This window comes from Megalops cyprinoides, chromosome 8 (assembly GCF_013368585.1).
Source record: "Megalops cyprinoides isolate fMegCyp1 chromosome 8, fMegCyp1.pri, whole genome shotgun sequence".
In the NCBI taxonomy this organism is placed as follows: Eukaryota; Metazoa; Chordata; class Actinopteri; order Elopiformes; family Megalopidae; genus Megalops; species Megalops cyprinoides.
The window spans coordinates 13,892,884-13,906,417 of record NC_050590.1 but is presented as its reverse complement, the minus strand read 5'-3'; the positions used below and the strand labels follow the sequence as shown (position 1 = coordinate 13,906,417).

General features: G+C 41.5%; 2 protein-coding genes and 1 pseudogene across 2 annotated transcripts; 1 reads left to right on the top strand and 2 right to left on the bottom strand.

Annotated features, from left to right (window-relative positions):
• Nucleotides 1–2,077: 2,077 nt before the first annotated feature.
• LOC118782499 (leukotriene B4 receptor 1-like) lies at nt 2,078–3,157 on the bottom strand. Its single transcript, XM_036535890.1, has one exon. The coding sequence runs from the start codon at nt 3,155–3,157 to the stop codon at nt 2,078–2,080; it is 1,080 nt and encodes a 359-aa protein (XP_036391783.1).
• A 1,090-nt stretch (nt 3,158–4,247) lies between these two features.
• LOC118782410 (leukotriene B4 receptor 1-like) lies at nt 4,248–5,512 on the bottom strand. The gene has a single exon (XM_036535756.1). It carries the CDS (start codon nt 5,496–5,498, stop codon nt 4,485–4,487), a length of 1,014 nt encoding a protein of 337 aa, XP_036391649.1. The 5' UTR covers nt 5,499–5,512; the 3' UTR covers nt 4,248–4,484.
• Nucleotides 5,513–7,447: 1,935 nt separating this feature from the next.
• LOC118782288 lies at nt 7,448–13,366 on the top strand (annotated as a pseudogene).
• The last annotated feature ends 168 nt before the right edge of the window (nt 13,367–13,534 follow it).

Below are 13,534 nucleotides of genomic sequence, written 5' to 3'. Positions count from 1 at the left end.
GGTCAGTTAATTCAATGAGTGGAAACAAATAAAACCAATTTAAGTGGATGCCAAAACTCAGCAGCAATAGCTAGCTAATTTGAGCCACAGTACAGAAGGTTTATAACACATCTGAGCAGAAGTGATACCCGACTTTACTGTAGACCGTGTCTCTAGACCACAAGCTACACAACCAGGAGAGAAACAAAAGCTGCTTCTCAAGTTCAGTCGGGAGCTACAAAGTCAAGAAAATGCACATACAGACAGACAGACAGACACACACAGACACACACACACACACACACACAGTTTGCTTGGTGTTGATGAACACCCAACTCCATGTTGTCTCTCAGTGCAGTATGATGCTGTTGTCTCTCTCTTGACATTGATTGCGCTGACCAACACTACCTATCTCTCATTCATTCAGGTCCCCATTTCAGTCCGAACAAATCAGTCTGTGGTGAGTGACAGTGTACCAGGTACCATGGAACAGAATTGTAGTAATAGTGGAAAGATGAGACAAGCAGTTCCAGAGCCATATTACCATGAACAAGCCTCCACACTGTTCATAGTCTTGCTGTATTATTGAGAAAGATGATGAATACTGATTTATAATTGCTTAACAGCAGAAGCAGCTTTCTTCTATGTTCATTATATGAAAAAACACATGGAAAGGTGGAAACAAATCGCTGACTAATTTGTTGGACAATTTCTGACCACTATTTCTTCACCCTTCCAAGTAGTTGTTAAACAGTCATAAGATCATGTTCAACCAGCTGACTTAATTTTTGTGGTTTGAGGCATTTCAGTCAGGAACAGCAAATGCAAGCAGCAGCTTATGTCTGTTGTTTCTATGGCATTATGGAAACCAGATGCCAAATCCACTTTTAATTTTATTCATATTTCATCCACATCAATAAGGGACCTGTAGATGCACTCTCCTCATAGTATTAGTCTATGGTTAAATAAAGCTTAATGTCCACAATGTGTGTGTGTGTGTGTGTGTGCCGTTGGTATGGTCAGCACTACAGATTGAGTAGATTTTCACTTACCAAATTAAATGCTTTGAATCATTCAACTTAGAATGGAAGTAGAAAAGAAACACACCATACTGTATGCCACTTTTTGGACCATAACATTAAATTTAATGGAAATAATATTGATTTAATATTTGTGAATTTAATCAAAGATGATTAAATTGATTGATTTTATATGTACACTATCACTTACTAATGTCTCTGTTGACAATACATTTGCTGTGTTTATTTGTATGACACAGATCCAGAATCTCACAATCACTCATCAGAATGAATGCTGTAAAAGAGAAAACAACAGAAAGAACTCAGCTGAATTCGACTCGTGAAGAAACCTTTCATGCAAGTTTCTCCCACGGCAGGAATGTGGTTAAGTAGAGTAGACAGCCACTTTGCTCACAGACTATAAACACATTTTGAAACATCCTCATGTTGCAATCCACAAAAAGGGAAGTAAAAATGCATGACACACAGAAATGTGGCATGCTACGCTAATTCTAAAGAACATTTTAGAAGATGTGTAACTAGCAAATGTTATTTAACACGTTGATTCCAAAAATAATGTCACAACTGACACTGAAGTAACAGAAGACTTACAAAAAAAGGCAATACAAATGAATGGCCCCATACTTTGGGGTACATATAAATGGGTAATTTGAACTGTTGTAACAGTCGCCAGACAGCAGCGTGCAAAAATGTTAAGCATTACATTCCTTGTGACAAGAACTACAGCTCAAAACAAGTATAATACTTGTTTATATCAGATCAGAAGGTTCTAAACTAGCTAAACCCAGTTAATCAGCAACATGCTTTGAAAAGCAACTTGATACACTTGTGCACTCTCACAATCCTCTCTCAGTTGAATTAAATGTTAAAAAATATAACTAAACCCTTCATATAGATGCGCTATCCATGCGCTATGCAATGTTCTTCTAAGTAACAAACAGTCATGTAAGCTTATTTTGAGAAATGAATTTTCTTCATTTGGTATATGTGAATCTAAAAACAACAACATCTGAGTTCTGAAATTTAACACATTAAGAAAAATATTTTATTAAAGCTGATTAGGAAGAAACATTTTCACTGATGTTGAGAACAACAATAGGAACATTGGATTCTGTGCTACACTTGAGAGACTTATTTTGAGAACTTTGTTTTCTTGATACAAAAGAGAGTTCTTTGGTTCCATCACCTGTGCCTGAGTTGGAGATTTGGTGAAAGAGCTTCTTTATCCCAATATCCTGGAGTGAGCTTTGGAAGTTGCGAGCAGCGAAGGCATAAAGCAGGGGGTTGATGGTGCTGCCAATGAAGACAAAGGCCCCCGCAATAAAGGTCATGTTGTTTCTAATGGCATCCAAATCTTTGGCAATTTGTGGATAAGATTCTTCCATGCTTATGGTCACCAGGGACAGCACATTTTCCACCTGGTGGGGGACCCAGCAGACTGTAAAAGCAATGACCACGCTGGCAATTAAGACTGATGATTTCTGTTTGGACTTGAAGGTCATCTGCGTAATGCGTCTCCACAGGCAGCAGTAGCACACCATAAGGATGGAGAAAGGGACAACAAAGCCCACCAGGATCTCAAGCAGCAGGCAGACCACCTCCTGACTGACTGAGGAATACATTCTGACTAGACACTGCTCTTTTCCATCCTCTTTGTCTAACACCTGTGTAGGGATAACAGGAACACTGAAGAGGAAAGCTACAGTCCAGAGGACAAGCAGCACCTTGTTCATCAGCCTTCTCTTCTTCCAGCTGATGGATGCAAAGGGGTACCGGACAGCCACAAATCTCTCCACGCTCATGACGGTGATGAGGAACACGCTACTGTACATACAGGAGTTGATGATGTAGACCATGGCTTTGCACGCAACCTCACCAAAGACCCAGGAGTAGGCGAAGGAGTAGATCCATAGGGGCAGAGTGATGAGGACCAGCAGGTCAGCAGCAGCAAGGTGGAGGATGAGCACCACAGTGTGTGAGCGATGCTTGACGTGCTGCAGGATTGTCCAGATCACCAGCAGGTTCCCTGGAGCTCCTACCAGGAAGGATAGACCCAGAATCACACAGGCTACCACTGTTCTTCCAGCAAAGTCTTCTTGCTCCATTCCCTCATTTGGCAGTGAGCTTGATGCATTCATGTTGTCTTCTAATACTGAAAGAGAATACTACTGCACAAGCCAGCAGCCACTTCCTTATAACTTCATCATGAAGAACAAGACGACATTTCAGGGAAGTATCTTGAGATAAAGAATAACAATTTATCCTTCTGGTGCCAGTCTCATGAGAGGCTAATAAATTAATAATTAAAAGTGTCTCTTGTCTGGAGGGGGAGAGATATGAAATATAAAACTCTTACTCACTGGAAGCAGTTGTGTATAATATTGATAAATTAATAAAACTGCAGCTGTAATGTCAACATTTAAAGAAACTAATCTGATGTGAAGCAAGGATAATATATCTCAGCACCTACTGTTACAGGGGATATAAACTATTTTCAATATTTTTCCCCTAATTGTTTTTGTACTGCTTCTTGTGTATGAAATGGTCTCATCTATTACCTATATGGCATTGTATGTATACACACACACATACACACACACACACACACACACACACAAATAAAAGTATTCTATTGCTTGTTCCTAAATATGCACAACTGACTCCATAGCTTTGCCAGAAGAATAAGGCAATATTGTAACTGATCATATGATCACCTTTTAAAAAAATATCATAAAATGACAATAATGGAAATAATTGTTTTCAGAGACTTGTCATGCAAAGTTGTAAAAATATATAGGACAACCTTTATGAGCAGTTTTTGTTATTTATTCATCTTGCTGCAAACATTTAATGAGACATCAAAACAAAGACATTTTTAATGAGATTTTTTAATTTTTTAATATTAGGGGCACACACATTAAAAACAATATCGTTCAATATCACAAGTCCGAGCAAATGTAAGGACACACCCTGTGCAAAAAATCAAGGTTAACATGTAACAACACTGATGTGTTTTCTTCAAATAGAATATTATCTATATTAAGCTATATGAATGTAACCAATCACACTCATTAATGTGAAATTAGCATTGCTCAGCAATATCACATTAATGGAAGTTAAGACAATTGATTCTAAATAATGTTTATGTACACAGTTGGAAAGTACTTATGAATTTACAGGAGAACATTGGAAATTATCAGTAATTATCACCTTATAATTGTAGCGGTTACAATGTGTTAAAGTAGGGATTTAATAAATTTTACTTTTAGCTTCTACAAAGTGAATAAAAAATAAAATTGAATTTGTGACATTCTGCCCCTGGCTCCTTTCATCCTTTCCTTTGATGTCTTATGTTTCACCGCCTGATGAGTTTACTACATTTTAAGATGCACGGTGAAGTTACACAGCTGATTCTAGATTTAGTCCAAGATAAATCCACATGCATAACAACCAAAATTATATTGTCTATACCTCAATTTCTTCGATGTGATTGACACAGTTTGGCTTGTCTGAGGATGTACTTGTCAATGTTTTTATTTTGGTGCTTTGAGTGGCAATATTTTCAAACAGTTTCACCAGTCCAGACTCCTTCAGGCTGCCCTGGAAGCTCTTTGCAGCAAAGGCATACAACACAGGGTTGACTGAGCTGCTGATGAAGACAAGAGCCCCAGAGATAAAGGTGGCGCTTTGGATAAAATTAGCCATTGTGTCTGACACCTCTTTTAGGCTGGTAAAGAAACTGAGAAGGCTGAGAATGTGGTGAGGGAGCCAGCACAATGCAAAGGCAATGACCACACTGTTGATCAGAACAGTAGACTTTGGTTTGGTCCTGAATTTCATTTGCTTCAAATCCTGGGTCAATAAACTGTAACAGATGATTAAAATGAGAAAAGGCACGATAAAGCCCACAAAGGTTTCCAGGAACAGGAACATCACCTCCTGGGCCACTGAACTGTGCTCCCGGAAGAGACACTGCTGTGTTCCACTCATTTCATCGACACAGTGGCTTAGAATCGCTGGAATGCCGAAAAGGAATGCTAAAATCCAAATGACAGGCAGTGATTTGTTCATAATATCTTTCTTCTTCCAGCTCATTAAACAGAAGGGGTACCGGACAGCCACAAATCTCTCCACGCTCATGACGGTGATGAGGAACACGCTACTGTACATACAGGAGTTGATGATGTAGACCATGGCTTTGCACGCAACCTCACCAAAGACCCAGGAGTAGGCGAAGGAGTAGATCCATAGGGGCAGAGTGATGAGGACCAGCAGGTCAGCAGCAGCAAGGTGGAGGATGAGCACCACAGTGTGGGAGCGATGCTTGACGTGCTGCAGGATTGTCCAGATCACCAGCAGATTCCCTGGAGCTCCTACCAGGAAGGATAGACCTAGAATCACACAGGCAGCTGGTCTCCCTATTGCAGTCCACTGATCTAATTCTGTGCTATCATTACCAGAGTTGCTCAAGTTGAACATCTTCAAGTTGTATCCAACTATTGTGCAAAGGAGAGGGAAAGGAAACTCCGTCTGACTGTGGCTTTGTTCCTTATTGTCATGTCTTGTATTTGTACTTCTTCAATCAAACGTCACGAAACTCATAACTGAAGTGTTGAAAACCAAACAAGAACTCAAGAAGAAACAGCTGACACTGTAGAATATTTTTTACAGTATTGATACTGATACTGTTGTGAGTCATAGCAGTGCAACATGCATATTGTCACAGTGGCTTCTGGGAATAAAAGCTTACCATGGTTTAGTCTTTAAATGCTTTTCATTGCAACACATGTTTGAGAACTTTATTCATACGTGTTGTTTCCTCTGCTTGTATTCGTAATGAGGTCTGGTGCAGACAGGTTCCCCAGTAGTAGAATTGTTCCACTATTGTGGACTTCCATAGTGTTGCTTAAGTATGTAGACCAATTGCTAGGTTCAGTTCAGCACTTAATTTTAAGTGCTGCTGGTCAAAAATAGATCTCACAATTCACATTGGACATTGAATATTGATTAATTGTTTCAGAACTGGACAAAAGCATTGCTTTCTTGGTGTGACACCAAGAAGTGTCAGCACTTCACACACTTTTTCAGTTTTCCGTGTGGTATACTAAAGAGACCTTCCACACTTTCAGCAGAAAACCCCGGATGGCATTACAAAGAAGCTGATTTCAGTGAAAAAAATAGCCTACCAATAAACCTCAGTCTAGGTTTTATAATAGCACGCTTGGTAGTTTAATCAAGATTAAAATTTACTACAACTTTAAATTGCAGGAAAATCTTCGGTAGTCAACCGCTGAAGAAGGCTAACTACGCACCCAGTGCAGGCTGCCTTAAATACTCGTAGGGAAACAAAATCTGTCATTGAATAATGTGACATGGCAGTTCGTTGAGCTCAGTGTTAGAAAACGGAAAAACAGATTATGACCAGAGAAAACTACTGAAAATGTTTTGCGGAATGATGGAATGGATAACCTTAAAGCCCTTGTTAATACACAAACTAATTAGGCTCAGTTGCTACCTCTGTTAAGGACACAGGCATGTCAGCTAATGGAGTTGCTTGGCACAGTACACAGTGTGCCGTGTGCGTAGGTTTGTATCGAGATCCACAGAAGAAGAAAGGAAGGGGATGATACAGGCGTATAGCAGTAAGGACTAGTACATAGCCAACAGGTTTAGTACGTTTCCTAGTCGTAAAACCTTGCTAGCGACCTAGGAAAGTCGATACACAACAAAAGGTTAATAATGTCAACATTTTCTCCAGCCATATGCACTTGTAAAGTTTTAGATTCACTAACTTAACGTAATGGCCCGGCCTGAATTTTAATCTAGATAACGTTAGGGACACTAATCTGACGAGGTAGCAAAGTTAGCAAATACATATGCAGGAAAGACGACTTAGTCTAATTTATTTATCCATCTAACTAACACGGTCTGTGTGGGACATGAATACTGTCTAGTCAACGTTAGCTAGTTTGGCTAGCTAGAATTGATGTCAATTATCTCGTGTTCACTGGATGGGAGGCCGTCTACAACTCCTGCAAACTGTCTTAAAAATAAACCACCCAAGCCAGCAAACTAGCTAAATTACGTCAACTAACATTGAATATCTCCCAGTTGTCTTGAGACAAATAAGAGACCGGGCACTGAAACCACGAAGTCTTTCCTTCATCTTGCTAATTTAACTAATTTAACAGGTGATTTTATGACAGCAAGTGGTAGCTATCATTACCTATCTTAACTACATCTGAAATGCTTGCTAGACGAGCTGTCTCTGTGCCAAAACACATAGCCAGCTGATTTATCTAGCTGACGTCAGTACTCAAATAGCTAGTTTTCCAGCTAACCTGACAATTTTCACCTGGCTTCTAGCCATCCAGCTATTCATCGGGTAACTTCAGTCCAACACTCCTTTACTCTTACACAGTAGTAGAATGCCGGTACTCTTCTCCGAGAGGTTGCCATGGCCCGGTTTGGAGACATACACGGCCCTGAGTATGGTTTTGCTGGCCGGGAGTATTCTAAGCGCCTATACCACCGTGACTGAACCAATACTTCACTTATCTGAAGCTGCTGACTCCACTCCCAGTTTTGGTGAGGACGGCGAACACCTGCCTTATAACTTTTTGGACGGAGTGACTGCTGATGTTCTATGCTACCTAGTGTCAAACACCTATGTTTGGGTGAGAAACTTCTCAAAGGGTTTTAAAAGAAAGGAAATCGATCAGAAGCTAACTAATATGTATATGTATGTTTCACATAGGTGCTGGTGAACACAGCATGTTGTTTCCTTATGTTGCTTGCCAAGATGATCCAGTGTATAGTTTTTGGGCCTCTTAGAGTCATTGAAAAGCAGGTAGGGGCTGCAGATATCTGCACGTTTGAACACAAATCCGTTGTTCTCACTGCAATATTCAGGATGAAGTTGTGCTGATAGTTGATAGTCATTAGCTGTGAAATGCTGCTAGAAGTTCAGTTAAAATATAATTTCAATCCTGTCATTCATCACTGTCTATGTGGGCAAGTTACACACACTAAAAAACTTGAGGGATAAAGTTTTTGATGGAATACATGACACGGAAGAACAGTTAGGTGGTTAACTTTATACTTCAGTTCAGCTCTCACTGCCGTCTAATATGTCCGCTGTTTCCTCAGCACCTCAAGGACAGATTTTGGAACTTCATCTTCTACAAGTTCATCTTCATTTTCGGGGTGTTGAATGTGCAGACAGTGGAGGAGGTGGTCATGTGGTGCCTTTGGTTTGCTGCTCTGGTCTTCCTGCATCTCATGGTGCAGCTCTGCAAGGACCGCTTTGAATATGTATGTTTCTGGGGAAGTGTGTTCATACCTGTCAGTTTTATTTCCCTCTGTGATATCTGTATCACAGTGGCAGTAAAGTGGCTCTGCAGTCTGCAGAGACAATTAAGCAAATGGTTTAAAGTGTATTTCAAGTAATTTTCCTCTTAAAAAGGTGATTATTCTAATATTCTATAAAAATGTTTACATATTCAGCAATCACATTATTCTTTCAAGGAGTAAAGCAAAAATAGCATGGTGTACTGCATTCTTACATACTGAATATTACCTATGGTAAAGGGCTGTCACTGCCAGTAATCTGTATTGTGTGTAGTTCTGTGTTGAATTATACAAGTTACACCCTATAATGACTCTGTGTGTGTGTGTGTGTGTGTCTGTCTGTCTGTGCTTTCAGCTGTCTTACTCCCCCACTGCTCCAATAAGTGGTCATGTATGTGTGCTGACCTTGCTGGTGTTTATGCTGCTGTCCTGTTGTGGACTGGCTGTGGTCTGTGGGCTGGTGGGATACTCATATGGAATGCACACAGTGGCTTTCATGGCTGCTGAGGTAGGAACTGGCCTGTGGGGATGTATTTGCATGGCCTTGACTCATTTGAGTAAGACTGATCTGGTCATGTCACAGGGATGTTAATACCTTAGCTTAATACTAGTCCATTGTACTAGAGGGGAGAAGTATCCATGGTGATATAACCTGCAGTTCTGGCTGAAACACATTGTTAGCTCTACATAGTTGGTACTTCTACTGTTATCGATTCTGACATTGTTACTATTATTTAAATCATGCCAATTAATTCCCATACAGGAAATAATAAATGTGTCATAAATTCTGGGTTCTGGGAGGGAAAGTGTCTCAGTGTCTGCTAGTAACTGTAGGAACTGGACATGTCATCATACAGTAAGTGTTCTGCATGCTGCTTGTCATTCAGAATGCCATAGGGCTGTCTGCTTAACAAAAATGACTAGTCTGGTGGATACTGCTGTTTTTCTTAAGTTACCTTCAACACAAACTGAAAGACTTCATAGCATGCCTTCTACACCAAGGGGCAATTTTGGCTTGGTTTGAAACAGTCACAGTCCATTAAAGTGAATATGTAATTTAACGTTGTCTTCCCCCTCGCTCCACTGAATCTGAGTCATTTGTTTCCTTCTACACAATCGCCCAGCGTAGTGTGATTTCATTGCTTGACAGTTTCAGCCTTGCTTGTTACATGTTCCTTCAGCATTCACATACCAGCCTGCAGACCCACCCCATGTCACCTGAGCAATGTCATTCTGGTGTGGACACACAGTGTGAACATGACTTGTTATTGGCACAAGGTTTGAGAACTGTGTAAGGTGGCACAGTGTATTTTCATAATTTGTATTAATATAAATCACATTAAAATTCAAAAACATAACCAGATAAGCAGAAAATGATTTGGCTATGCTGCTGGTCTTCCATAGTGAAAACACCCCTGGATGCTGTAGCTTGTAGTCAAGACAGTGCTGATTATCTGCAGTTACACTATCCACCTGTGGGACCTGAACTGTGAGGGCACCTGGGAGAGCAAGGGCACTTACGTGTATTACACTGACTTCATCATAAAGCTGGCACTGCTGTCCCTGGACCTCCTGCACCATATCCATATGCTGGTGAGTGCACACTCACAGCAGCAATGTCACTCTTGGGTCTTATTGAGGTTCTTCTTTTGTCATGATAAATATCAAACCACTTATCCTGTATTTCCAATAATGAACTATAATTTTGAACATTACAGATGTAAGGTAACTGTAAGAACAATATGCAGGGTCCATGTGTTCAGCAGGTCATTACTGCAAATTCAAGATTCAAGAGATTTTTATTGCCATTTGCACAGGTACAGGAAAGTACAGGTGCATTGGAATTTTTTGTGCGTGGCTCCCTGAGTCAGCTTTTTTGTAAAACAACAAAGAAATGCAATTTAAACAAAAAATAGCAGCAAAATATGAAATAAAAGAACCACCTGTATATATATAAAAATAGAAGATTACACACTATAAATAAAAAGAAACACACACTGTGCACACTATATACAATTACACACTATAACTTATTGCGGGGGGGAGAGAGATTAAATTATTTTCCGCCACACCGATTCTCAGTGCTTATGGTATGTTGTTGTTCCCTGTCACCTGCTCCTCAGGTCTTTGGTAACATGTGGTTCTCGATGGCCAGCCTGGTGATATTCATGCAGCTCTGCTACCTCTTCCATGAGGTACAGCGGCGCATTCAATGCCACAAGAACTACCTCTGTGTAATCGACAGTATGGAGGCCCGGTGAGCAGAAAGTCCTTCACATTAAAATGTTTGTTTTTTTGTGCAACATTTGAGTTTCATCATTTTGTGGTTGACAGAATTCTGTCATTTGTAGTAACGTGTATGATTTTTTGGTATGCAGTCCGATCTGTGGTCATTGTTATTTGAAGGTTTTCTGTGGCCACCATTGAGGAGCTGACAGCCAACAATGATGACTGTGCTATCTGTTGGGATTCTATGCAAGCAGCATGCAAACTCCCCTGTGGACATCTCTTCCACAAGTAACTGACTAAACCATCTTCATCTTTATATAGTTTTAGCTCCATTATGTGGTATCTTGCAACCAGAAATATGCAGCAAACTTTAAAGCCATGAAAGTTTTTGTGAGTCTTTATTAATAATCTTGTGTGATATTTGGGGACCTGGGAAGGATAGTAATGCTTTGAAATCAAATGTATCCTGAAACTGGGTGTCTGTATGTGTGTAGCTCATGCTTGCGCTCCTGGAGCAGGACAGCTCCTGTCCCACGTGCCGCTTGTCTCTGAACGTCAGCGAGGGCAGCCAAGCACAAGGGGACAGGCAGGGAGATCCCCCTGACAATACTGTAGGCCCTGGCCCTGGTCCTGAAGCCTGACCTCACCTCAACCAGCACAACCACTTCTTCCACTTTGATGGTAAGGCTATACCATTTATCAGCAGCTTCTATGTTCACTGCAACAGTAAGCAAAGAAACTGTATTTGCTTTATAGGTGGGACATTACTGTGTGTCTTACGTTCTGTTGACAGTATTTGTTTTGAAGCTTTATAGCAAGGCCTCTCAACCTTGGCCCTGGAGGGATGCAGTGTTTTGGGTATTGAGGTAGCCACACTGTCTTAGTTCTGACTGAGCTAGCCTCCATTTCTTCAGTCTAAGAGGTCTAAATAGAGCTGGATAGATCTGTAGGTTGTGCCAATCCAGGACTGGAGTTTACATGGCCTGCTTTAGAGTGTGAAAGAAATCTGCATATTGACAAGTGAAGGCTTTGTTAATTGTTTCCTTATTGTTGCAGGTTCCCGCATTGCCAGCTGGCTGCCGAGTTTCTCAGTTGACGTCATGCACACAACCAACATTCTAGGCATTGCACAGGCCAGCAATTCCCAGCTGAATGCAATGGTGAGGGTAAAGGACTAATCAAATGTGGTACAGGTAATTGGGAAGGCAGGTATGCCATTTGCTAAATAACTGGTTGGCAGGGGATAGTCTTTGCCCATACAGCAACAAGAGTTAGGCTCTTTCCAATAGAGATAGCCAGAATGACCGTGAGGTTTAATTTATTGCAAGCATTAACTGCTGTGCTATCTAACCATATGTAAACATAATCAATATTCAGCCGTTTTCCACATTGGCTCATTGTACTCTTTTGCATGTAATTTTCAGCTCTTGGCACAGGATAATTTCAGCCATTTGTTGCTGTGCATGAACACTAGCTAGGCAGCTGACTAAGCCTTTCGGCGAAGGATAATGTTAATATAGCAATAAAGTCTGCAAAAACATTTCCAAAATGCTTTCAATTCGAACATTGCTTTGTAACAGGACCAAATAACACCACCAGCTGTGTGATGCTCCACCCCCCACCATAGGCCCACCAGGTCCAGGAGATGTTCCCTCAGGTGCCTTACCACCTACTGCTGCAGGATCTGCAGCTCACACGCTCTGTGGAGAGCGTCACTGACAACATCCTGGAGGGGCACATTCAGGTGCCTTTTCCCTCCCAGCTACGTTCACTTCCTGAAGCCCCTTTTCCAGCAACCTAACTCTCACGCAGTCCTTGTACAGAAGATTCAGTCCTACATGGCATTGTTCTCTCAAAGGTTCGTGGAACAACAGGAAAGACAAAAAGGAGCTGAATATTGAAGGGCTGCAGTAACTCCTGAGATGAGACGCCAGTATATTACGGGGCAGATAGAATTTACTGAAGTGAAACCTTGGTTGTAACACTCTCCCCCACCCCCAGCCCAGCGAGCACACACCTCTCCACCCGAGTCCTGCCCTGGAGGAGCCAGCAGGGTCTAGTGGAGGGAGAGAGTCCATGCCTGGAGAGTTGGAGCAGCTGGATGTCCGAGGCAGTCGCTTCTCTAAGTCTGCTAATGAGAGGCCAAAGATGCTGACACAGAGGAAGGAGGAGCTCCTTCAGCAAGCACGCAGGTATACCGCCCATTCAACAGCCAGAGCCAAGTTCATCTTAGGACAGCCAGAATGATGTCTCTAGTGGTAGGAAAATGAAGCTTCATCAGTACCATGATGTATGGAGCTGTCAATCACTGACTTATATGGAAGCAAAATGGTACAATTAAAATCAGTGAGTCATTGATAGTGCTTGATAGCTCCCCAAATTTTAGAGTTCATGAAGCCTCATTTCCCTGTCCTGTTTCCTGTTTACCCCATGGGGTTTTCCAAGTCTTTCTGATATCTCAAAATCTGCCACTGTTTTCTGCTCAGTATTCACTCCACTTATCTCAGTAATTATTCTAAAGATGGTGGTGTGGTATCCAGGCCTTAGGGGCTGGAATATTAGTGTGCTTCTGCAAATGAAAGACACACCACATATTTCCTCGCAGGAGGTATCTGAACAGGAGTCCTGAGGAAGATGAGGGTGAAGGAGGTAGTCTGCCTTCTTTGGAGGGTTACACCCCCAGCTCAGATTCTGTCAGTCTGGGGCACCGCGTGCTGGTGGCTGCAGCGGAGTGTCGGATGCAGAGGCAGCAGGACTCACCAGAGTGAGGCAGGCCAAGGAACTGGCAGGACCTGACCATCGTCTCTGCTCCTGTTTTCTCATATCCATCCATCTGGAGTCTCACGAAGGCTCACTGCTTACATGATTTCAAAGACATGGAAGTACATTAAAAGCATTACATTTGCCCAGGCTGTGACTTTACCATGCTGTTTTAG